This window comes from Leopardus geoffroyi, chromosome X, assembly GCF_018350155.1.
Source record: "Leopardus geoffroyi isolate Oge1 chromosome X, O.geoffroyi_Oge1_pat1.0, whole genome shotgun sequence".
NCBI classification, from domain to species: domain Eukaryota; kingdom Metazoa; phylum Chordata; class Mammalia; order Carnivora; family Felidae; genus Leopardus; species Leopardus geoffroyi.
In genome coordinates this window covers 57,245,437-57,271,037 of record NC_059343.1, presented here as the reverse complement: position 1 = coordinate 57,271,037, position 25,601 = coordinate 57,245,437, and the positions used below count along the sequence as shown (strand labels likewise).

General features: G+C 36.3%; 1 protein-coding gene across 5 annotated transcripts in view; it reads right to left on the bottom strand.

The window, feature by feature from the left end:
* Nucleotides 1-25,601, bottom strand: part of EDA (ectodysplasin A) — a 431,757-nt gene that overhangs the window by 115,453 nt on the left and 290,703 nt on the right. For all 5 annotated transcript variants that reach the window (XM_045472684.1, XM_045472686.1, XM_045472687.1 and 2 more), the window contains exon 2: nt 19,974-20,079. In XM_045472684.1, coding sequence (XP_045328640.1) covers nt 19,974-20,079 — 106 coding nt within the window. The remainder of the gene's footprint in view (nt 1-19,973; nt 20,080-25,601) is intronic.

The following is a 25,601-nucleotide window of genomic DNA, read 5'->3' as shown; positions in this document are numbered from 1 at the left end:
ACATATTCCTTTTAGAAATTAGAGATAAACAGAATGGGGAAAATCACTTGAATTTCTACTGTCTTCTGGAGAAAGCCACTGTGAATTTTTTAATATAAATACTCTAGACATTTTTCTTTTTTTTTTTTTTTTTTTAATTTTTTTTCAACGTTTATTTATTTTTGGGACAGAGAGAGACAGAGCATGAACGGGGGAGGGGCAGAGAGAGAGGGAGACAGAATCAGAAACAGGCTCCAGGCTCTGAGCCATCAGCCCAGAGCCTGATGCGGGGCTCGAACTCACGGACTGCGAGATCGTGACCTGGCTGAAGTCGGACGCTTAACCGACTGCGCCACCCAGGCGCCCCTATAGACATTTTTCTATGTGTATGTGACTCTTACTTAACACTTCACAATATAACTTGAACAGTGTTTCCTAGTTACTATATAAGTAACAAAATAGATCTGTTTTGATATTTTTGATGGTTCTGCATAATATTCCATGGAATGGATAACATATTCAACAAATGTCCATTGATGGATATTTGGGAAGATTCTAAGGTTTTGCTAGTGTAATCAATGCCTACATGAATACACACATAGACACATACATATATCTATATATTTATATATACCCATCATTATGATAAGTGACTAATGAAATTTATTTAGAAAAAGTTCCATTGCTTCTTCTCATCCTTTTGGCTAAGATCAATTGTAGAAAAAGTTCCTAGATACACATTTACTGGATCCAAGAATGTGGATATTTTGACAGAAGCACTCTTAACCAAAGAGATAAAAGCTGGTAAATGGCCTATTAATAAAAATAGGTGGCTAAAGAGGGGAATCATGAAAATATTATGTATATTATTACATACATATGTATACACACAGTTATACAGACATATACACATATACAATATATACATATATCTTAAGAATTTTATTTTTTCTTTAAAAATATAAATGCATATCCATTCACTAATTTAGATGAAATTTTAGATTTCATTTTTGGACTATGGAATATATTGTTGTTCTTGCTGACAATGGGACCCATGATTAAAATTCCATGTAATCTTCCTTGGATAAGTGACATCCTCAATGAAATGTATAGGCTTTTTAGTTTCTCCCTTTTTTTTTAAGATGGAGCAAGAACTCAAAAAATGTATACTCCTCTTCCAATCTTTTACTCCTAATTTGATAATTTTATGTGTGTGATGTGTCTTTGTAATCAATCTATCCAAAGCATTCAAATTAGTTTTCCCTGAAACATCTCTTTTTCTTTTACATAATACTGAATAAATAACATAATTAGACAACAAGTACAATTGGCATAAAAGTATTTAAAAAACACTGACTCTTATTGAGCAGAAAATTCAAAATGTCAAGAGCAGACCAAAGAGTAGTCTACTGGTATAAAGGACTCAAAGGATCCTGGCCAGCAGTGTGTTTTATAGAGAGAATAGAGGGTCAGTTTATCTAATACTTTAGTTATTTTAGGGTTGGTTGAGAGGGTTTATACTAAACTGCCTTCCAATAAAGTACAATTGACTTGTCCTCTATTCAGCAATATATGAGAGTGCTTGTCTCCTTCCACGCTAGTTCTCAAACTTCAGTGGCCATAAGAATCACTTGCATAGCTTTTTAAAAATGCAAATTCTTGACATACCATTCTTTTGTTGTTTTTTTTTTAGCTGTGAGATATATTCATTTATTTATTTTTAAATTTATTTATTTAAAGTCAAGTTAGTTAACATACAGTGTATTATTGGTTTCAGTAACAGAACCTAGTGATTCATTACTCATATAACACCCAGTGCTCATCCCAACAAGTAGACTCCTTAATGTCCATCACCCAGTTAGCTCATCTCACCACCCACCTCGACTCCAGCAACTCTGTTTATTTTCTGTATTGAAGAGTCTCTTATGGTTTGCCTCTCTCTCAGTTTTTCTCTTATTTTTCCTTCCCATTCCTTATGTTCATCTATTTTGTTTCTTAAATTCCACATATGAGTGAAATTATATTTCTTGTACTCTGCCTTATTTTTCTTTTTTTTAAAAAAATTTTTAATGTGTATTTATTTTTAAGAGAGAGACAGAGAGAGAGTGCATGAGCGAGCAGGGAAGAGCAAAGAGAGAGGGAGATACAGAATCCAAAGCAGGTTCCTGATGACACAAAGCCTGATGCTGGGCTCGATCCTGCAAACTGCGAGATCATGACCTGAGCCAAAGTCAGAAACCCAGCCAACTGAGCTACCCAGGCGTCCCTCTGCCTGACTTATTTCACTTAGCATCATATACTCTAATTCTATCCATGTTATTTCAAATGGCAACATTTCATTCTTTTTGATCATTGAGTAATAGTCCAACAATCTGGCTATTGTTGATAGTGATATTATAAACATTGGGGTGCATGTGTCTCTTGAAATGAGCATTTTTATATCCTTTGGATAAATACCTAGTAGTGCAATTGCTGGGTTGTAGGCTAGTTCTATTTTTAATTTTTGTAGGAACTTTCATACTGTATTCCAGAGTGGATGCACCAGTTTCTATTCCCACCAACAGTGCAAAAGTGTTCCCCATTTTCCACATCCTTGCCAACATCTGTTGTTTCTGGAGTTGTTAACTTTAGCCACTCTGACCAGTGTGAGGTGGTATCTCATTGTGGTTTTGATTTCTATTTCATTGCCGATGAGAGATGTTGAGCATCTTTTCATGTGCCTGTTAGCCATCTGGATGTCTTCTTTGGAAAAGTGTCTACTCATCCCTTCTGCCCATTTCTTCATTGGATTATTTGTTTTTTGGGTGTTGAGATTGATAAGTTCTTTGGATTTTGGATACCAACTCTTTATCTGATATGTCATTTGCAAATATTTTCTCCCATTCCATTGGTTGCCTCTTAGTTTTGTTGATTGCTTCCTTCACTCTGCAGAAGCTTTCCATCTTGATGAGGTTCCAATAATTAATTTTGTTTTTATTTCTCTTGCCTCTGGAGACACATCTAGTAAGAAGCTGCATAGTTGAGGTCAAAGAAGTTGCTGCCTGTTTTCTCCTGTAGGATTTTGATGGTTTCCTATCTCACATTTAGGTCTTTCATTCATTTTGAATTTATTTTTCTGTATGCCACCACATCACTTTCAATCTGTAGGTGTCTTTAGCTCTACAATGAGTCTCTTATAGGCAGAATATAGATGAGTCTTGTTTTTTTTAAAGTTTATTTACTTATTTTGAGAGAGAGAGACAGAGAGCATGAGTGGGGGAGGGGTGGAGAAAGAGGGAGAGAGATAATCCCAAGCAGGCTCTGTTCTGTCAGTGCAGAGCCTGATGTGGGGCTTGAACTCATGAACTGTGAGATCATGACCTGAGCTGAAATTAAGAGTTGGACATTTAACTGACTGAGCCACCCAAGTGTCCAAACCTTGTTGGTTTTATCCATTTTATCCATTCTGATACCCAAAGTCTTTTGATTGGAGAATTTAGTCCATTTACATTCACAGTAATTATCAATAGATATGTATTTAGTGCCATTTTATTTCATACTTTGTTATTGTTTCTGGAGATTTTCTCTATTCTTTTCTGTTTTTTTGTGCTTTTGTTGTTTCTTTCCCATGCAAAGTGTCCCCTTTAATATTTCTTGCAGGGCTGATGTAGTGGTTAAACTCCCTTTAGTTTTTGTTTATCTGGGAAACTATCTCTCCTTCTATTCTGAATGACAGGCTTGCTGGATAAAGTATTCTTACCTGCATAGTTTTCCCATTCAGCATGACCTAGTCAATGGCTTTGAGGATGTGCTTTCCTTGTATGATCCGCTGTACACTCCTTTCTCTCTCTGTGTGACCAGGGATCCCTACTCTCTACGGCAACCATGATTTGCTTCTCCCCAAACCACATCTCTGTACTTCCTACAGTCCATGATGTGGCCTCTTCTCTCCCTCTAGTAGTGAAGTTTGTTCTGTCAGTTCTCAGATTTATTTCTTGCGTATTCAGAATGACTTGATATTTATGTCTCTGTGTTCAAGGAATGAGGCAAGCCTAGTGTCCTCCTCCTACTCCATCTTCTGAATTCTTTTTTTATTCAAGTATAATTAGCATACAGAATTATAACATTATCAGGTATACAATATAATGATTCAACAATTCTATACATTACTCAGTGTTCATCAAGATAAGTGTACTTCTGGAGACAGGAAGATGGCAGTAATGTAGGAGGACCCTAGGCTCACCTTGCCCCATGAATCCAACTAGATAATTATTAAATCATCCGACACACCACAGAAATCAATCTGAAGACTGACAGAACAAACTCTACAACTAAAAGGAGAGAAGAGGCCACATCAAAAAAGGCAAGAAGTGCACAGATATGGTTTAGGGGAGAAACATTTCCTGGCTGCTGCAGAGGGGACAGAGCCATGTTACAGAGAAGGGTGAGAGGGGCACACAGGGGAATGCACAAGGAGAATGTTTTCCTAACGCCATTGGCTTGCAAAACAATAGGGACTGAATTTTATGAATTCTTGCACCATTAGGGCTAAAAGCCTGGAATTTAAAAGGGAGCAGGCTTGACTGAGATAGAGCCTAGAGAGTACCACAATGCTCTTGAAGAAAGTTAGGCAAACAAACCAGGGCCATACAGCATTAAAAAGTGATCTCAAGGGCACACATTTGGGAGATTATTTGCTCTGTTCAGAGTGAGTCTCTGAGAGGCAGCATTCATGCAGACAGTACTCCAGATACAAAGGAGCCAGCCAGCAACATTTCCCTCCCCCACCCCTTAGAACAGACACAGAACCACCTCTGGGAAGTAGTACAGTGTAGACATGGGCTGCCTAACTTGCTTACACTAAGTTTCATCCTACCACTATGGTGGAACTGCCCTTCTCAGTCACACTTACTTTAGTCACCATGTGGTAGGCCCCACGACCAGAAGGCCAGCATAAACTCCTGCCCACACCACATGTCTCCACCAGAGAGTTTTTCAGGGCCTCAGTTCTGGTGAAGGTGGTGACATGTCTCATTTAGCAAGCAGACCAGAGCATACCTAGTTAAAACTCACCACATGTAGGCCAGGGATTAAACACTCCCCACAGCAGGCAAGGAGAGCCTCTGCAGATGACTAGCCTGAAGGACAGAGCAGTCAGAACATAACAGGAGAGCAAGCAGAGCACAGAGTGGAGACACTCCCTGAAGTGCCAAGCCATGGACATTATATGACTTCTTCATAAGAAGGCTACTTTCAGGAGAAAGAGACACAACTTGCTTTCCTAAAACACAGAAGGAGGCAAAGATGTAGAAAAAATGAGAAGAAAGAGGAATTTATCCCAAATGAAAAAACAAGATAAGGCTAATGTCAGGTACCTAAGCAAAAGAGATGTAAGCAAAATTCTTGATAGAGAATTTAAAGCAATGAACATATGGTACTCACTGGGCTTGAGAAAAGAACTGAAGACATCAGTGAGACCTTACCACAGAGATAAAAAAGTTTTAAAAGAATCAGAGATGAAGAATGCAATAAACAAGATTAGAAACACGCTTGATGCAATGAATAGCAGGTTGGAAGAAGCAGAAGAATGAATTAATGAGCTAGAAGACAATGTAATGGAGGCAATGAAGCTGAGAAAGACAAAGAATAATTATGTAAAATGAGAATAGACTTAGAGAACTCACTGATTTCATCCAACAGAATAATATTTGTATTACAGGAGTCACATAAGCAGATGAGAGAGAAAGGGACAGAAAATTTATTTGAAGAAATAATAGCTAAAAACATTCCTAATGTTTGGAAAGAACCAAACATCCAGATGTAGGAAGTACAGAGAACTGGCATCTAAATCAACAAAAGCAGGGTACGTGGATGGCTCAGTTGGTTGGATATCCAACTCTTGATTTCATTTCAAGCCATGATCCCACGGTTTGTGAGATTGAGCCCTGTGTTGAGATCTATGTTGATAATGCATCAAATGTAGTGACATTCATATTACAGGAGTCCCAGAAGAAGAAAGAGAAAGGGAGCAGAAAATTTATTTCAGGTAATAATAGCTGAAAACTTCCTTAAGTTAGGGGAGGAAACAGACATCCAGATTCACAAGGCACAGAATACTCCCTTCAAAATCAACAAAAGCAGACCCACATAAAGACATGTAATAATTTAATTTGAAAAATATACTGATTAAGAAAAAAAAATTTAAAGCAGCAAGACAAAAGAAGTGAGCCACTTACAAGAGAAAACCCAAAAGACTAGCAGGAGATTTTTCGACAGAAATTTTGTGAGTCAAAAGGGAGTGGCATGATTTATTCAACGTTTTGAATGGGAAAAATCTACAGCCAAGAATTCTCTATCCAGCAAAGCTATCATTCAGAATAGAAGAAGATATAGTTTCTCAGACAAATAGAAACTAAAAGAGTTCATGACCACTAAACCAGGCATGCAAGAAATATTAAAGGGGACTCTTTGAGTGGAAAGGAGAGACCAAAAGTGAGAACATGAAGGTATGAAACACAAAAGCAGTAAAATGAATATTTCTGTAAAAATCAGTCAAGGAACTCAAACACAAAAAGGATATAAAATATAAAAACATATACCTAAAATGTGCTGATGAGAGGAGAAAAGAATTGGTTCGAACATAAATGACCATCAACTTAACATAGACTTCTATAAGCAGAAGAGGTTATATATAAACCTAATAGAAACCATATATCAAAAACCACTTAATAAACATGCAAAGAAGAGAAAGAAATCCAAATATTTCACTAAATATAATCAGTAAAACATAAAAGAGAGAAAGACAAGATCAGAGAAAATACCCCAAAACTACAAAATAAGTGATAAAGTGGTAATAAATACATATCTATCAATAATTACCTTGAATGTAAATGGACTAAAAATTCTAATCAAAAGACATAGGGTTCAGAATGACTAAAAAACAAGACTCATTGTATATTGTCTACAAGAAATTCATTTAAGACTGAAAGACACCATTAGAGTGAAATGTGGAGATGGAAAATTATCTATCATGAGAATAGATGTCAGAAGAAAGCTAGAGTAGAAATACTTATATTGGACAAACTAGACTTCAAAACAAACAATGAAACAAGAGAGAAAGAAAGGAAGTATATAATAATAAAGGGGGCATTCCAACAAGAAGATACAGTAATTATAAATATTTACTTACCCAACATGTGAGCACCCAAATACATAAAACAATAAAAAACATAAAGGAACCCATTGATAATCATACATTAATAGTAGGGGACTTTGACACCCCACTTACATCAATGAACAGATCATCTAAACTCAAAATCAATAAGGAGAGATCTGGGAAGATGGTGGCATAGGAGGACGTCTTTTTTGTTGTATCAATGTGGATGGAACTGGAGAGTGTTATGCTAAGTGAAATAAGTCATACAGAGAAAGACAGATACCACATGATTTCACTCTTATGTGGATCCTGAGAAACTTAACAGAAGACCAGGGGGGAGGGGAAGGGAAAAAAAAAGAGAGGGAGGGAGCCAAACCATAAGAGACTCTTAAAAACTGAGAATAAACTGAGGGTTGATGTGGGGTGGGAGGGAGGGTAAAGTGGGTGATGGGCATTGAGGAGGGCACCTGTTGGGATGAGCACTGGGTGTTGTATGGAAACCAATTTGACAACAAATTTCATATTAGAAAAAAAGAAATAAAATCAATAAGGAAACAATGGCTTTGAATGACACACTGTACCAGATGACTTAACAAATATATTCAGAACATTCCATCCTAAAACATCACAATACACATTCTTTTCAAGTGCACATGGAACATTCTCCAGAACAGATCGCACATTAGGCCACAGAACAGGACTCAACAAATTCAAGAACAATGAAGACATACCATGCACCTTTTCTGGCCACAACACTATGAAACTAGAAATCAACCACACACACACACACACACACACACACACACAAACTGGAAAGACCACAAATATATGGAGCTATATAATATGCTACTAAACAAAGCATGGATCAACCAGAAATCAAAGAAGAAATAAAAAATACATGAAAACAAATGAAAATAAAAACACAACAGCCCCAAACACTTGGAATGTAGCAAAAGTGGTTCTATGAGGGAAACTTATAGCAATAAAGACCGACCTCAAGGAGCAAGAAAAAGCTCAAATAGGGGTGTCTGGGTGGCGCAGTCGGTTAAGCGTCCGACTTCAGCCAGGTCACGATCTCATGGTCCGTGAGTTCGAGCCCCGCATCAGGCTCTGGGCTGATGGCTCAGAGCCTGGAGCCTGTTTCCGATTCTGTGTCTCCCTCTCTCTCTGCCCCTCCCCCGTTCATGCTCTGTCTCTCTCTGTCCCAAAAATAAAAATAAAACGTTGAAAAAAAAAAAAAGAAAGAAAAAGCTCAAATAGACAACTAATCTTACACCTAAAGGTTCTGCAAAAAGAATAACACACCTAATATAAAACCAGCAGAATGAAAGAAATAATAAATATTAGAGAAGAAATAAGTGATATAGAAACTATGAAAAAGTAGAACAGATCAATGAAACCAGGAGTTGGTTCTATGAAAAGATCAACATAATTGATAAACTTCTATCCAGATGGATCAAAAAGAAAAGAAAAAGGACCCAAATATATAAAATTACAGATGAGAGAGGAGAAATAAGAAACAATGCACAGAAATACAAACAATTATAAGAGAATACTATGAAACACTATATGCCAACAAATTGGACAACATGGAAGAAATGGATAAACTCCTAGAAACATAAACTACCGAAACTGAAACAGGAAGAAATAATAGAAAACTTGAACAGACCAATAACCATCAAAGAAATTGAGTCATTAATAGAAACAAAACAAAACAAAAACTCCAACAAGCAAAAGTCCATGGTCAGATGCTTCACAGGCAAATTCTACCAAACATGTGAAGAAGATTTAATACCTATGCCTCTTAAACTATTCCAGAAAATAGAAAAGGAAGGAAAACTTCCAAATTCATTCTATGAGGCAAGCATTATCCTGATACCAAAACCAGACAAAGATACCACAAAAAAAGAGAACTACAAGCCCATTTCCCTGATGAACAGAGATGCAAAAATCCTCAGTAAAACACTAGAAACTCCATCCAACATTACATTAAAAAAGTCATTCTCCACAATCAAATGGGATTTTTCCTTGGTTGCACGGGTAGTTCAATATTCCTGAATCAATCCACTTGATACATCACATTAATAAAAGAAACAGCCATATGATTATTTCAATAGACAACAGAAAAAGAATTTGGCAAAGGTACAACATCCATTCATGATAAAAGCCCTCAACAAAGTACCTTTAGAGGGAACATAGCTAAACATAATAAGTGCTGTATATGAAAAACCCACAGCTAACATCATCCTTAATCAAGAAAAACTGAGAGTTATATCCCTAAGCTCAGGAAAAAGACAAGGATATATGCTCTCACCACCTTTAGTGAACATATTACCGGAAGTCCTAGCCATAGCAGTCAGACAACAAGAAGTAACAAGAGGCATCAAAATCAGCAAGGAAGAAATAAAACTTTCACTATTTGCAGACGATATGATACTCTACGTAAAAACCTCAAAGATTTCACCAAAAAGCTGCTAGAACTGATAAACAAACTCAGTAATTCATAGGATACTAAATCAATGTACAGAATTCTGTTGCATTACTATACACCAATTATGAAGCAGAAGAAAAAGAAATCAAAGAATCAATCCCATTTACAATTGCACCCAAAACCATAAGATACCTAGGAATAAACTTAACCAAAGAGGTAAAAGATCTGTACTCTGAAAACCATAAAACACTGATGAAAGAAATTGAAGATGACACAAAGAAATGGAAAGACACTCTATGCTCATGGATTGGAAAAAAGAAATATCGTTAAAATGCTTATGGCACCCAAGGGAATCTACATATTGAATGCAATCTGTATGAAAATACCAACAGTATTTTTCATACAGGTAGAAAAAAAATCCTAAAATTTTCATAGAACCATAAAAAACCCTTAAAGAGCCAAAGCAATCTTGAAAAAGAAAAGCAAAGCTGGAGTTACCACAATTTCGGAGTTCCAGTTATATTACAGAGCTGTAGTAATCAAAACAGTATGGTACTGGCACAAAAATAGACACATAGATCAATGGAACAGAATAAAATCCCAGAAATGAACCCACACCAAATGGTCAATTAATCTTTGACAAAGCAAGAAAGAATATTCGAAGGGAAAAAGAATGTCTCTTTAACAAATGGTGTTGGGAAAACTGGACAGCAACACGCAAAAAAAAAATGAAACTTGAACATTTTCTTACAGAATATACAAAAATATACTCAAAATTGATTAAAGACCTAAATGTGAGTCATGACACCATTAAAATACTTGAAGAAAACACAGGCAGTAACTTCTTTGACATTGTCCATAGCAACTTTTTTCTACCTATGTCTCCTGAGAGAAAGGTAACAAAAACAAAAATAAACTATTGGGACTGCATCAAAATAGAAAGCTTCTGCAACAGTGAAGGAAACAATCAACAAAAACCAACAGGCAACGTATGGAATGGGAGAAGGTATTTGCAAATGAAATATCTGATAAAGGTTAGTATCCAAAATATATGAAGAACTTATTCAAATCAAAACCCCCCAAATAAGCAATGCAGTAAAAATGGGCAGAAGACACGAATAGACATTTTTCCAAGGAAGACATCCAGATGACCAACAGACAGTTGCTCAACATCACTGATCATCAGGGAACTTCAAATCAAAACTATAATGAGACATCACCTCTCACCTGTCAGAATAGCTAAAATCAACAACACAAAAAACAGCAGGTGTTGGAGGGGATTTGGAGAAAGGAGAACCCTCTTACATTATTGATGGGAATGCAAGCTTGTGCAAACACTCTGGAAAACAGTATGGAGGTGCCTCAAAAAAGTTAAAAATAGAACTACCCTATGATCCACAAATCCTACTACTAGCTATTTATCAAAGAATACAAAACTGCTAATTCAAAGGGATACATGTACCCCAAAGTTTATAGCAGCATTATCTACAATAGCCACATTATGGAAACAGCCCAAATGTTCACCAACTAATGGATGGATAAAGATGTAGCATATATATAAAATGGAATATACTCAGCCATAAAAAAGAATGAACTCTTGCTATTTGCAAGGACATGGATGGAACTTGAGCTTAGGATCCTAAGTGAAATAAATCATTTAGAGAAAGACAAATACCATATGATTTCATTCATATGTGGAATTTAAGAAACAAAACAAAGGAGCAAAGGGAACAAAGAGAGAGAGATGCAAATCAAGAAACACACTCTTAACTATGGAGAACAAACTGATGGTAACCAGAAAGGAGGTGGGGGTGGGGATCGGTTAAACAGTTGATGGGGATTAAGGAGTGCACTTGTTATGAGAGCATCAGGTGATGTATGTAAGTGCTGAATCACTATATTATACACCTGAAACTAATATCACACTGTATGTTAGATTAAATAAAATCTAAATAAAAGGTAAGTGTACTCCCAATCCCCTTTATCTGTTTCATCCATCTTCCACCCACCTCCCCTCTGCCAACCACGTTTGTTCTCTATATTTAAGTGTCTGTTCTTTTTGCCTTTTTTTCTTTGTATGATTGTTTTGTTTCTTAAATTCCACATGAGTAAAATCATAAGGTATTTATCTTTCTCTGACTTCTTTCGTTTAGTATTATACCCTCTAGATCCATCCATGTTGTTACAACAACATGGATATATTTCATTTTTTTGCCAAATAATATTTCATTATATATATGTACCTATATCATACCCATATCCATACCCATATCCATATCTATCTACCTAATCTCACATCTTTTTAATCTATTCATCCATCAATGGACACTTGGGTTGCTTCCATAGTTTGGCTCTTGTAAATAATGCTGCAATAAACACAGGGGTGCATATATCTTTTTGAATTACTGTTTTCATTTTGTTTGGGTAAATACCCAGCAGTGGAATTACTGGATCATATTATATTTCTATTTTTAATTTCATGAGTAATCTCTATACTATTTTCACAGTGGTTGTGCCAATATGCATTCCTTCAAACAGTGAATAAGATTTCCTTTTTCTCAGGGCACCTGGGTGGCTCAATCACTTGGGCGTCTGAATCCAGCTCAGGTCATGACCTTGTGGTTCACAAGTTCAAGCTCCGCTTTGGGCTCTGTGCTGACAGCTCAGAGCCTGGAGCCTATTTCAGATTCTGTGTCTCCCTTTCTCTCTGCCCCTTCCCTGCTCGCACTCTGTCTGTCTCTCTCAAAAATAAATAAAACATTAAAAAAACTGAAACACAAGATTTCCTTTTTCTCCAAATCCTTGTCAACATTTTGTGTGTTTTTTATTTTAGCTATTCTGACAGTATAAAGTGATATTTCATTGTAGTTTTAATTTGCAATTCCCTGATGATTAGTGTTGTTCAGCATCTTTTCATGTGTGTTGGCTATCCATATGTCTTCTTTGGTAAAATGTTTATTCAGCTCCTCTGCTCATTTAAATTAGATTACTTATTTTTTGGCATTGAGTTGTATAAGGTCTATATATATTTTAGATATTAATCTTTTATTGGACATATTGTTTGCAAATACTGTCTTCCATTCAGGATGTTGCCTTTTTATTTTATTGAAGGTTTCTTTCACTATGCAAAAGCTTTTTATTTTGGAATAGTCCCAGTATTTTAATTTAACTTTTATTTCCCTTGTCAGAGGAGACATCTAGAAAATGTTTCTATGGTTGATGTCAAAGAAATTACTTCCTGTGTTTTCTTCAAGAATTTTATAATTTCAGGTCTCATATTTAGATCTTTAATCAATTTTCTTTTGGGTATGGTGTAAGAAAGTGTTCCAGTTTCATGGTTTTGCATGTAGCTGTCCAGTTTTCTGAACACCACTTGTTGAAGAGACTGCCTTTCTTCCACTGTATACTCTTCCCTCCTTTGTTGTAGATTAATAGAACATTAAAGCTTGAGTTTATTTCTCCTATTCTGTCATTGATCTATGTGTCTATTCTTGTGCCAGTACCATACTGTTTTGATTACTACAGCTATGTAGTGTATCTTGAAATCTGGGATTGTGATGCCTCCAGCTTTGTTATTCTTTCTCAAGAGTGTCTCAGCTATTTGAGGTATTTTGTAATTCCATCAAAATTTTAGGATTATTTGTTCTAGTTCTATGAAAAATGTTTTGTATTTTGATAGTGATTGCATTGAATGTGTAGATTACTTTGGGCAGTAGGGACATTTTAATAATTCTGTTTCTTCCAATCCATGAACATGGAATAACTTCCCATTTGTTTGTGTTATCTTCAATTTTTTCACCAATGTTTCATAGGTTTTGGAGCACAGGTTTTTTCACCTCTGTGGTTAAGTTTATTCCTAGGTACTTTATTAATTTTGGTACAAATATAAATGGCATGGTCTTCTTAATTACTCTGTTTCTTCATTGTTCATCTATAGAATTGCAACAGATTTCTGTATGTTGATTTTGTATCTTGAAAACTGATTCATTTATTGGTTGTAACAGGATTTGGTGGAGTCTTTCAGGTTTTCTATATACAGTATCATGTCTTCTGTAAATAGCAAAAGTTTTACTACTTCTTTGCCAATTTAGATACCTTTTATTTCTTTTTATTGTCTGATTGCTATGAATGGCACCTCAGTACTATGTTGAAGAATGGTGAAAATGGATGTCCTTGTCTTGTTCCTAATCTTAGAGGAAAAGCTCTCAGTTTTCCCCCTCTGAGTATGATGTTAGCTGTGTTTTTTTCATATGTGGCCTTTATTATGTTGAGGTATGTTTCCTCTAAACCTACTTTGTTGAGAGTTTTTAATCATGAATAGATGTTGTACTTTGTCAAAAGCTTTTTCTGCATCAATTTTGATTTTTATCTTTTCTGTAGTTAATGTGATGTATCACATTGATAGATTTATGAATACTGAACCATACTTGCATCTCTGGAGTAAATCCCACTTGATTGTAGTGAATGAGTTTTGGGATGTGTTGTTGTATTTGGTTTGTTAATATATTGTTGAAGATTTTTGTGTCTGTGTTCATTAGAGTATTGGCCTGTAGGTTTTTCTTTCTTTCTTTGTTTTTTTTGTAGTGTCTTTTTCTGGTTTTGGTATCAGGATAATGCTGCCTTCATATGATTAATTTGGAAGATTTCCCTTCTCTTCTATTTTTGGGAATAGTTCGAGAACAATAGGTAGTAACCGTTCTTTAAATATTTGGCAGAATTTACCTGTGAAGCACGTTGGTCCTGGCCTTTTGTTTGTTGGGAGTTGTTTTTTTGTTTGTTTGTTTGGGTTTTGAGTAACTCAATCTCATTGCTAGAAATCAGTCTATTCAAATTTTATAACTCTTCCTGTTTCAGTTTTTGAAGGTTATATGTTTCCAGGAATTTATCCATTTCTTCTAGGTTGTACAGTTTGTTGGCATAGGATTTTTCATAATATTCTCTTATAATTCTTTGTATTTCTCTAGTATTGGTTGTTATTTGTCTTTCATTTCTGATTTCATTTATTTAAGTCATTTCTCTCTCTCTCTCTCTCTCTCTCTCTCTCTCTCTCTGTTTTTTCATTTAGAGAGAGATGGGGAGGGGCAGAGGGAAATGGAGAGAGAGAATATTAAGCAGCCTCCATGCCCAGCACAAAGCCCAATGTGGGGCTCGATGTCACAACTGTGAGATCATGACCTGAGCCAAAATCAACAGTTGGATGTTTAACTGACTGAGTCACCCAGGTGCCACCCTCTCTGTCTCTCTGATAAGTCTGACTAAAGGTTTATCAATTCTGTTGATCTTTTCAGAGAATGAGTTCTGGGTTTCAATGATCTGTCTTATTGGTTTTTCAGTCTCCATTTCGTTTACTTCTGCTCTAATGTTTATTATTTCCTTCCTTCTACTGACTTTGGATTTAATTGTTTTTATTTTTCTAGCTCTTTTAGGTGTAAGGTTAGGTTGGTTATTTGAGATTTTTCTTGCTTCTTGATGTAGGCCTATATTCCAATAATCTTTCCTCTCAGAACAGCTTTTGCTGCATCCCAAAGATTTTGGATCATTGTGTTTTCATTTTCATCTGACTTTATGTATTTTTTTATTTCCTCAATTTCTTGGTTGACTCACTCATTATTAACAAGTATGTTATTTACCCTCCATGTATTTGTGTTTTTTCTAGATTTTTTGTGATTGATTTGAGTTTCATTGTGCTGTGGTCAGAAAAGATGCATGATATGACTTTTACCTTTTTAAACTTATTGAGTCTTGTTTTGTGGCCTAACATGTGATCTATTCTGGAAAATGTTTGGGATGTGCACTTGAAAAGAATGTGTATTCCACTGTTTTAGGTAGGTATGATCTATTAGGTGCATCAGGTCCAGTGTGTCATTGAAAGCCATTGTTTCCTTGTTAATTTTCTGTTTGGATGATCTATCCATTGATATAAGTGGGGTGTTAATGTCTCATACTATTATTGTATTACTGTCAGTTTGTATACATCTGTCAATAGTTGCTTTTTCTATTTAGGAAGTCCTATATTGGGTGCATAAATTTTTTACAATTGTTATATCCTCTTGTTGGATTGCTCTCTATCATATAGTATTCTTCTTTCTCTCTTGTTACAATCTTGTAAGTCTGTTTTGTCTGATAGAAGTATTGGTGTCTGAGTTTCCTTTTTGCTTCCATTTGCATGACAAATGTTTTCCATCCCTCTACTTTCAATCTGCGAGAGTCTTTAGGTCTGAAATGAGTCTCCTTCAGGCAGCATTGCTTTTTTATCCATTGAGTCATCCGATGTCTTTTGATTGGAGCATTTAGTCCATTTATATTCAAAGTAATTATTAATAGGTATATACTTATTGCCATTTTGTTACTTGTTTTATGTGGGGTTTTTTAAGTTCCTTTCTGTTCCTTTTTTCTCTTTCTCTTCGTGGTTTGATGGCTTTATTTGGTGATATGATTGGATTCCTTTATTTATTCATTTTTTGTATCTATTATAGGTTTTTGATTTGTGGGTACCATTAGATTCATATATAACATCTTATGAATATAGCAGTCTATATTAAGTTCATAGTCACTTAAGTTTAAAACCATTCTAAACCTCCAGTTTTTTTTATTCTTTCTCTGCAAAATTTTACCCTGCATCTCCTCTGTTTTTTCCTGTTTCAGAAATGGCAATTCTACTACTCTAGTACCTTAAGTCTAAAACTGTGGGGTCATCCTTGGATCTTCTTTTTCATACCACTTTTCTAATCAATCTGATGATTCTGTCAGCTATTCTTTTGAAATGTATTCAGAATCTGACCACTTTCTAACCACTCACATTGTCCCCACTCTGGTATAAACCAACATTATCTATTTCCTGGATTATTGGTATACTTCCCTAACAGGTATTTCTGCTTCTGCTCTTTCTCCCTACATCTATTTTCTTATTTATTTTTTATTAAGTTATTTTTAATTCCAGTATAGTTAACATGCAATGTTATATTTGTCTCAGTTATAGAAAATAGTGATTCCAAAAATCTATACATCACCCTGTGTTCGTCATGGCAAGTACCCTCCTTAATCCCCATCACCTATTTCACCCATCCCACCACCTGCCTTCCCTCTATCACTTTGTTTTCTATAGTCTATTTCTTAGTTTGTCTCTCTCTTTTTCTCCTTTACTCATTTATTCCTTAAATTTCACATGAGTGAAATCATATGGTATTTATCTTTTTCTAACTTATTTCAGTTAGCATTATACACTATAGCTCCATCTATGTCATTGAAAATATCAAGGTTTCATTCTTTTTTATTATCATGTGTGTTTGCGTGTGTGTGTGTGTGACACATGCACACACCAGATATTTTTTATACATTCATCAGTTGATGCACACTTGAGCAGTTGACATATCTTGGCTGTTGTGAATAATGCTGCCATAAACAGGGCTGCATGTATCCCTTTAAATTAGTGTTCTTGTATTCTTTGGGTAAATACCCAGTAGTGGGATTACTGGATCATAGGGTAGTTCTATTTTTAACTTTTTGAGGAACCTTCATGCTATTTTCCACAGTGGCTGCACTGGTTTGAATTTCCATCAACAGTCCCTTCAGCCATTTTCAATACAGTAGACAGAGAGATTCTGTTGAAACAGAGGTCAGATCTTGCCAATCCTCCATTCAAAAATCCTCCAATCGTTCCCTATCTCACACAGTGTAAAAGTCAAAGTCCTTACCTTGTCTTACAAGGGTCTATATTTGACTTTGCTAATTGATCTCATCTCCTTGCTTCTCTTTCTTCTCACTCTGTTCCCAGCCACACTGATCTTTCTAGAAAATACCTAAAGTTTTTCTGCTTCAGAGCATTTGTATACACTATTTCTTCTCTCCCTTTCCTCCTCAAAATATTATATGCAGGGCCCACACCTTCATTTCATCAAGTCTCTTCACAAATATTACCTTATTAGTGGGACCTTCCCTGATCACTTTACAGCATACACCATCACCTTCTCTCCCTTTTACACTGCTATATTTCTCTCCTTACCACTTACTACCACCAATGTTGTTTATTGCCCATCTTTTTACAGTGTAAGTTAAACTCTTTGAGGGCATTAAGAAATATGTATTGAGAGTCTACTATGGGATCACCTGGGTGACTCAGTTGAGTGTCCAACTTTGGCTCAGGTCATGATCTTGCGGTTTGTGAGTTTGAGCCCCGTGTCAGGCTCTGTGCTGACAGCTCAGAGCCTAGAGCCTGCTTTAGATTGTGTGTCTCCCCCTCTCTCTCTGCCCAGACCCTGCTCGCACTCTGTCTCTCTCTCAAAAATAAATAAACATTAAAGAAAAACTTAGAAAAAAAGGGTTTACTATGTACCAGGTCCTTTCCTAAGCCATGGGGATATAAAAGTGAACAAAACAGATAATACCACTATCCTTCTGGCATTTCAAATCTAGAATTATATAAGGTGCTATATTTTCTCAGGAAATATTTGATAAATGCATTGAATAAATATAGCATTCACTCAATAGAGTAATAGGAATGGTTCAAAAGTAAAGGATGTTTGGATTGGTTCCCCACTCTACAAGTAATTGGATCACCCACCCCATGTAAAGAAATGGTTCTGTAGCTTCCCAGGTAAAAGGCTAGAAATTTATTCAAATCCCACGACCTCCAGACATTCTATATTCCTGACTCTAAGGGCTCTTGGATTCCTCCTAGGTATACTTTTTAAAGAAAAAAATATCTGGTATTGTATGAGAAATATGGCATCAACACAAAGGGACTGGAATCTAGTGACTATCAGACCAGGAGGAAATGAGATAAGGAGTGATACAAATTAATAATAGAAGTTTCAGCCTTGTCTAGAGACAAAAATACTTTGTATCAAAACAGAATAAACACTGTAAAGAACAAGCAGAGATGCTGGTAGCTAGATCCAGATAAAGTGGTTTGGGAGAGAGGAGGAAGTGGCCTTCTTTAAGAGAAAACTTAGTAGGCCAGATGAAGAGGTAAATTTTAGAATCTATTAGACTTCCCACTTGGAGAAGGGAAGAATATGCCCACTGCATAAGGTGATATTGCTCTTACAACCTCTTCCTTCTCCTCCTTAACAACCAGGGAATATGAAAGATTTAGTGGTTCTAGAAGTAGCCTCAGGAGGAGTCAAAGATAGAAAAACCTACATGCATCAAAGGGGTGAGATCATTAGGAGAGGAAAGGAACAATAATTCTCAGTTTGCAGCTTCCACATAGCCTTCTGAAGACTTCCAGGAAATTGGCTGTAAGCTGTGTGTGAAAAATGGGTGCGTTTTACTTCATGGACTGCATTTCCTAGGCTTGAACTTAGTCATCAATTATTATGTAAAATGTCTGCTCTCGAGAATGGCCCCACTGGTCCAGTTCTCCATTTGAGGGCTCAATAATGCTGCCACTTCCAGAGACTAGAATGTCCCACTTATCTAATTTTTCTGACTTTCCTGTTTAATTACAGAGTCCTTGTTCTGAGTCCTTTTCAGACTTCATTTAGTTCTACTTCTTGTTCCTACTGACAAATTCCTGGCTCCATTTCTTCAATAGTTCATGCCTTCTGGAATTGCTTCCATCATTGGCCCTTACTCACATTGACAAATGTCAGCTCAAAAATCTCATTTTAATCTTTATATAGTCATATTGTTTTGTAACACCCCCCTCCCCCACCGGCATATATCTTTGGCAGATGTAGGCAGATACATGCTGTCTTTAAATCCAGATGGTTTTGCAGCAGTCCAGAGCTCTGCATTCTACAAATTCCTGTGACGAAGAGGTACATTCTGTCATTTGACAGAGTGATGTTGAAACAGAGCAGTTCAATGACCCTGCGTAGGAGCTAGTGCAACATTTTGTTATGCCCCACAAAATGTATTGCTAGTTAACTCAAATCTGTTGTAACTCAAATCTGTTGTAACTCAAATCAGTAAGAAGGGTTTTAATGGCACATCATAACCTAGCTGAAGGGGAAATCAATATCATCAACTTACATTAAAACACCAACAATTTGCCAGACACTAGGCTAGAGTCTCGAGTTATACAAAGAGAAATGAACCCCTGCCCTCAAGTAGTTTACAGATGAGTTCTAAAAGCTCTAGTTCATGTTTGAGCATGGTAGCTGATAGCAACATTGACATAATGACCATTGGAATTAACACATCATGTAAGTGCCACCGTGACATTCTGTCAATTGGAAGAATAGTATTGAATACTCTTGGTGGCCTTAGTAGATATGGGGTGTCTCCAGGAGAGACGAGGTCCTTACGGAGGGTGATCATGAGAGATATAAATGCTACCATGGCTCTCACATATACTGTGAAATGACTGAAAATATCTGGGAGTGGAAGAAAGAGGATCCTTATAAAATCAGCTTTATATCAAGTTTATTGACTGATTCATATATGAAGCTGGAAAAAAATCTTCTGTGACCCAGATAGACTTACCATCTGCTCCTTCACTGCTTTTGCTTCTTTTATTACGGCGAACACGCCTGCTTTCCTCTTCAGAGTATGATTTTTCTTCAGGGAAGAAGAAATTCAGAAGGGCCACCTACAAAAAAAAAAAAAAAAAAAAAGTAAATGAGTAAAAGGTTGACTCTAGTCAACCATAGCCAACATAAAAAACTGGCTTTCTGTAGACAGTCTACCTTCACCTTAAATTCACTGTGTCTAAAGCTTGAGCCCATCTTCTCCACTATACAAATCCTTTTACTTTTGATGCATTATGCCAATCATTCCAACTATGAAATTTTGGTTAATCTCTGAATCCCCTCTCTACAAATACCTAATAAGTGATCCTTCAAGTCCCATTCTCCACATATTTCTAGGGTTTAGAGAGCCCAGTCACAAATTTCTAACTTCTCTCACATATTATACTGATGTCTGTCCAGAATTAGACTTAAGTTTGCTCCCCCCTCTTGGACTTCAATATTATCCATCCATGACATTTCCACATTCCTATTTGTGACGAACTTTTGGTTTGTTCCTAGAATGCTGTGCATCCAATTATGATTGGATAGTATGAGTTATGTCCACATTCTTCTGGGATTTAGTCATGACAAAGCACACAATTATTCTGTCCCTTTCCAAGGCTCCTACAGGACTCCTACAGCACTCGTGGTCTATAAGACTCATTTGGGTACTTAGTCCTCTACTGCCTTATGATGATCTTTCATAATAATACAATGTTTCATATGTGAATGGGCCTGGTTTCACTAACAATAATCATAGCTTAAATATATACTTGTTTAAGTCAATCATAATCTTTTAACACGAATGCTTCTTTGAGGTTAAAAAAATGTGATTGAGGTAAACCATGGACAGAGTAGTAGGTTTCAGAGTGATTCTAATCCTGACTCTGCCATTTATAGCTGTGTAATCTTGGGCAAGTTACTTAAATTTTAATTTTCTCATCTGTAAATTGGGATAATAATAGTACTTTGCTCATAAAGTAGTTGTAGGGTTAGTACAGTACCCAGCATTTAATATACATTCAATAAGTGCTAGCTATTACTATTATTAAAATTAATCTTCACAATATACTGATTATTTTGAGAGTTAAAAAAGAAGAAACAAATCTGCATTTTCACCCTATTGTCAGTTCAAAAAAGAATTAAAAAATCCTCATATCTCCTGCATCTCTGATTAACTGGAAAAAGAATGGGTAAGACTTAAAAAGGCCCTAACATTCCATACAAACTTTTTTCAAAATCCTGTGGTTTACTGTTTACATAGAACAATTACAACAAACAGCCTTACCACACATAGTTCGTGTCTTGAAGAATATATTCATGTATTAAATATAAAATTAATAAATGAATATATAATTTCCAAATTGCCATTGGGTTGTATTTAAAAATATTTAGGTTGAACTATTTGAAACTGCCATTGTTTTGTATCCAAAATGCTTGAATATCAGCAATTTCACACAGTTCAACTGAGCAGTATTCTTAAATCACTTAATTGGAATTTAAAATGGATTTTCCCATAGAATAAACATAATAAAGTCTGGCTAGGTTTCCAGAAAGCCCATAGACAGTTAACTGACAATTTAAATAAGCTATCACACAACTAATAATATAAACCCAAACTGCTATTTACCATGAAATCTCAATCATTTCCAACTCTAGAAGAACAAGTGATTCTGGATAGAAGATTTTTCTTGATAACTTTGCTGAAATTTCAGCTATTTGGATAGAAATTAGTCTACAATCTATGATTTAACTGAGGGTTTACTGAAAATGTAGTAGACTGTAAATGGCCCCAGTCCACTATGGATTTAAGTTAAAAAAACATTACACCCATTTAGCCCATCCCCCCCCCACCCCCAATTTGTTTTCTGTATTTAAGAGCCTCTTATGGTTTCCCTCCCTGTTTTTATCTTATTTTTCCTCCCCTTCCCTTATGTTCGTCTGTTGTATTTCCTTCACACCTGTCAGAATGGCTAAAATTAACAACTCAGGAAACAACAAATGTTGATGAGGATATGGAGAAAGGGGAACACTTTTGCACTGCTGGTGGGAATACAAACTGGGGCAGCCACTGTGGAAAACAGTATAGAGATTCCTCAAAAAATTAAAAATATAGGTAGCCTATGACCCAGAAATTGCACCACTAAGTATTTATACAAAGGATACAAAAATGCTGATTCAAAGGGACCCATACAACCCAATGTTTATAGCAGCGCTATCAACAATAGCCAAATTATGGTAAAAGCCCAAATGTCCACTGACTGATGAATGGATAAAGAAGATATGGTGTGTGTGTGTGTGTGTGTGTGTGTGTGTGTGTGTGTATTAGAATATTACTTGACAGTCAAAAAGAACGAAATCTTGCTATTTGCAACAACTTGGATAGAACTAGAACATATTATGCTAAGTGAAATAAGTCACTCAGAGAAAGATAAATAGCATGTGACTTCACCCATTTGTGAAATATAAGAAACAAAATTGATGGGGGCACCTAGGTGGCTCCATTGGTTAAGTGACTGATTTCAGCTCAGGTCATGATTTCATGGTTCATGCGTTTGAGCCCCACATTGGGGTCTCTGCTGTCAGCAAGATGCTGGCTTCAGATCCTCTGTCTCCCTCCCTCTGCTCCTCTCCCCCACCACACCCTCTCACTCTCTCTCAAAAATAAACATTAAAAAAATTATAAACAAAACAGATGAACATAGGGGAAGGGAAGGAAAAATGAGATAAAAACATACAGGGAGGCAAAGCATAAGAGACTGTTAGATACAGAGAACAAACTGAGGGTTGCTGGAGGGGTGTTGGGTGGGGGGACTGGCTAAATAGATGATGGGCATTAAGGATGGCACTTGTAGGGCTGAGTACTAGGTGCTATATGTAAGTGATGAATTGCTAAATTCTACTCCTGAAACCAATATTACACTATATATTAACTTGGATTTAAATTAAAAATAAAATAAAAATTTAAAAATTGCAAATTAAATTACAGAGCAATACATGCTTTGTTAGAGAGAAGTATATAGTTCTCTGAGAGCAAGAAAAAAAAACATCTAATATAGACTAGGAGGGAACAAGATGTCTTGGAGGAGGTGCTACCTCTGAGTCCTGAAGGATGTTGAAGATTCAGTGGTGAATGGGAAGGCAAAAAGGAATTCCAGGCATAGAGAGCATTGTTTAGAGGTTCAGAGGAAAGAGAATGGCAGTTTTTGAAAATACAAGTACCTTAGAATAAGTGGTAGGAGGTGGGAGCAATGGCAAAAAATGAGCCAAGAGACATTCAATAAGGGCCAGATCATGATAAGGAATTTAGGCTTTATCCTGAAGCAAGGGGATCCTCTGAAGGTTTTACCTTGGCAAATTTTTGTACCTTATGAAAATCTGAGCTATAATTTATATATAGCAAAATGTACACATTTTAGGCATACAGTTTGAAGAGTTTTGAAAAATATACACACCTTTGTAACCATCATCAAAATCAAGGTATAGTACATTTCCATCACCCCAGAAATTTCCCTTGTGCCCCTTCCAGTCACTCTTCAGGTCTATCTCCTAATCCAGGAAACCACTGTTTTGACTTCTGTCACCATAGCTTAGTTTTTCTTATTCTAGAATGTCACATATATTGAATCATACAGTATGACTGAATGATTTCTGTGTATTGTATCTTTTTTTCAACATGTCTGTGAGACTCACCCATGTTTTGGGTATCAGTAGTTCTTTCCTTTATATTGCTGAATAGTATTTCCTTAAATGGATATACCACAATTTCTAATATATTCACCGATTGAAGGACATTTGGGTTAATTCCAGTTTGGGGTTATTAGGAACAAAGCTAATATGAGATTTCATGTATTAGTCTTTCTGGGGACATATGTTTTCATTTTTCTTGGGCAAACACCTCAGGGGAGAACTTCTGGGTTATATGGTATGTATTTGTTGTGAGGAACTGCTAAACTGTTTTCCAGAATGACTGTACCATTCTTTAAAAAAATTTTTTTTAATGTTTATTTATTTTGAAAGAGAGAGAGAGGGAGAGGGAGGGGGGAGGGAGAGAGAGGGAGAGGGAGAGGGAGGGGGAGAGAGAGAGAGAGAGAGAACAAGTAGGGGGGGCAGAGAGAGAGGGAGACACAGAATCTGAGGCAGGCTCCAGGCTCTGAGCTGTCAGCACAGAGCCCGACGCGAGGCTCGAACTCACGAGCTATGAGATCATGACCTGAGCTGAAGTCAGACGCTCAACCAACTGAGCCACCCAGGTGTCCCATGACTGTACCATTCTATACTCCCACCAGCAATGTATGAGAGTTCATGTTTCGTGCATCTTTAGTATACTTGATATTGTTAATATTTTTAATTTTAACCATTCTTGCAGATGTAGTGTTTCATTGTCAATGGTGTTTGAATTCTTAAACTTTTTAAAATGTTTTTCTTTTATCTTGCTAGCAACTATCAGATTTCACATCACTTACCTATAACTTACCTATAATCTTTTCAAGTCCCTTTAAGTTTACTGCTTATAATCTGCTATAAGATTGACATCTTGCTAAAACTAATCAGAATCATGTGCAAACAAAATAAACAGGTAATCAGTGCATTTTTTCAAATGTTTTATTTATTTTTCAGAGAGAGAGAGTAAGCAGGGGAGAGGCAGAGAGAGAGAGGATCCTAAGCAGGCTCTGTGTTGACAGAAGTGAGCCTAGTGGGAGCTTGAATTCACAAACTGTGAGATCATGACCTGAGCTGAAGTCAGTTGCTCAAATGACTGAGCCACCCAGGCGCCCTGGTAATCAGTGCATTTTTGAATGGCTTTTCCAATAGTTGAGATGCATATTCCCTGGCAGTTTAGAGGCCATCTGCTTACTGCTTGATTCCTGCCTGTGGTTTGAATAGGTGAATTTGTTCAAATTACTGAGTTTTACACAGGTATGTTATTACAGTATAATGTTATTTGTAGGGGAAAGGAATTTTGAAGTCCAAATGGAGACCCTCCTTGCCATCAGCAACTACAATTCCAGAATTTTTTTCATATTCCATGTTCCCTCATGGTCTCAGTTTGTATGGGTGCTCTGGTACGGTCTTTAGCATTGTCTTGTGTCAACAGAAGGCAACAGATGGCAACAGAAAATGCTCATATATTAATTGTTACAATGGGTCTGATGGGAGTTTGAGAGAACTCAAGCTCCCAGAAGAGGAGGGCTAAGGAAGAAATAAACTCCTTCAGATAGCAGAAACAATCTAGCTCACATGGGTAGTAGGAATAGCTTAAAGTCCCTTAAGAGAGGCTATTGATGAGTATGGAACATTCATAAATCAAATGTTTATTGGAAGGGGACTGCCTTTATATGACAATTGTAATGTCAATTAAAAACCATATGAAAACAACACAAAAAACTGCTTAAACTGAAAGAGGATCTCTATTCACAATGCCCTTATTTGAGTCTCAATTAGAGGTAGGATTGGAAACTATCCTCTGATTAGTATAATGGCAAAGACAAAAATCAGTGGCTGCTGATACAAACAATCTAGAATTCTAGCTTGAGTATTGCATTCATTAGCATGGCCTCCAGAGGCAAGTTGCAGAATATGAACAAAACAGCTTTCTCTC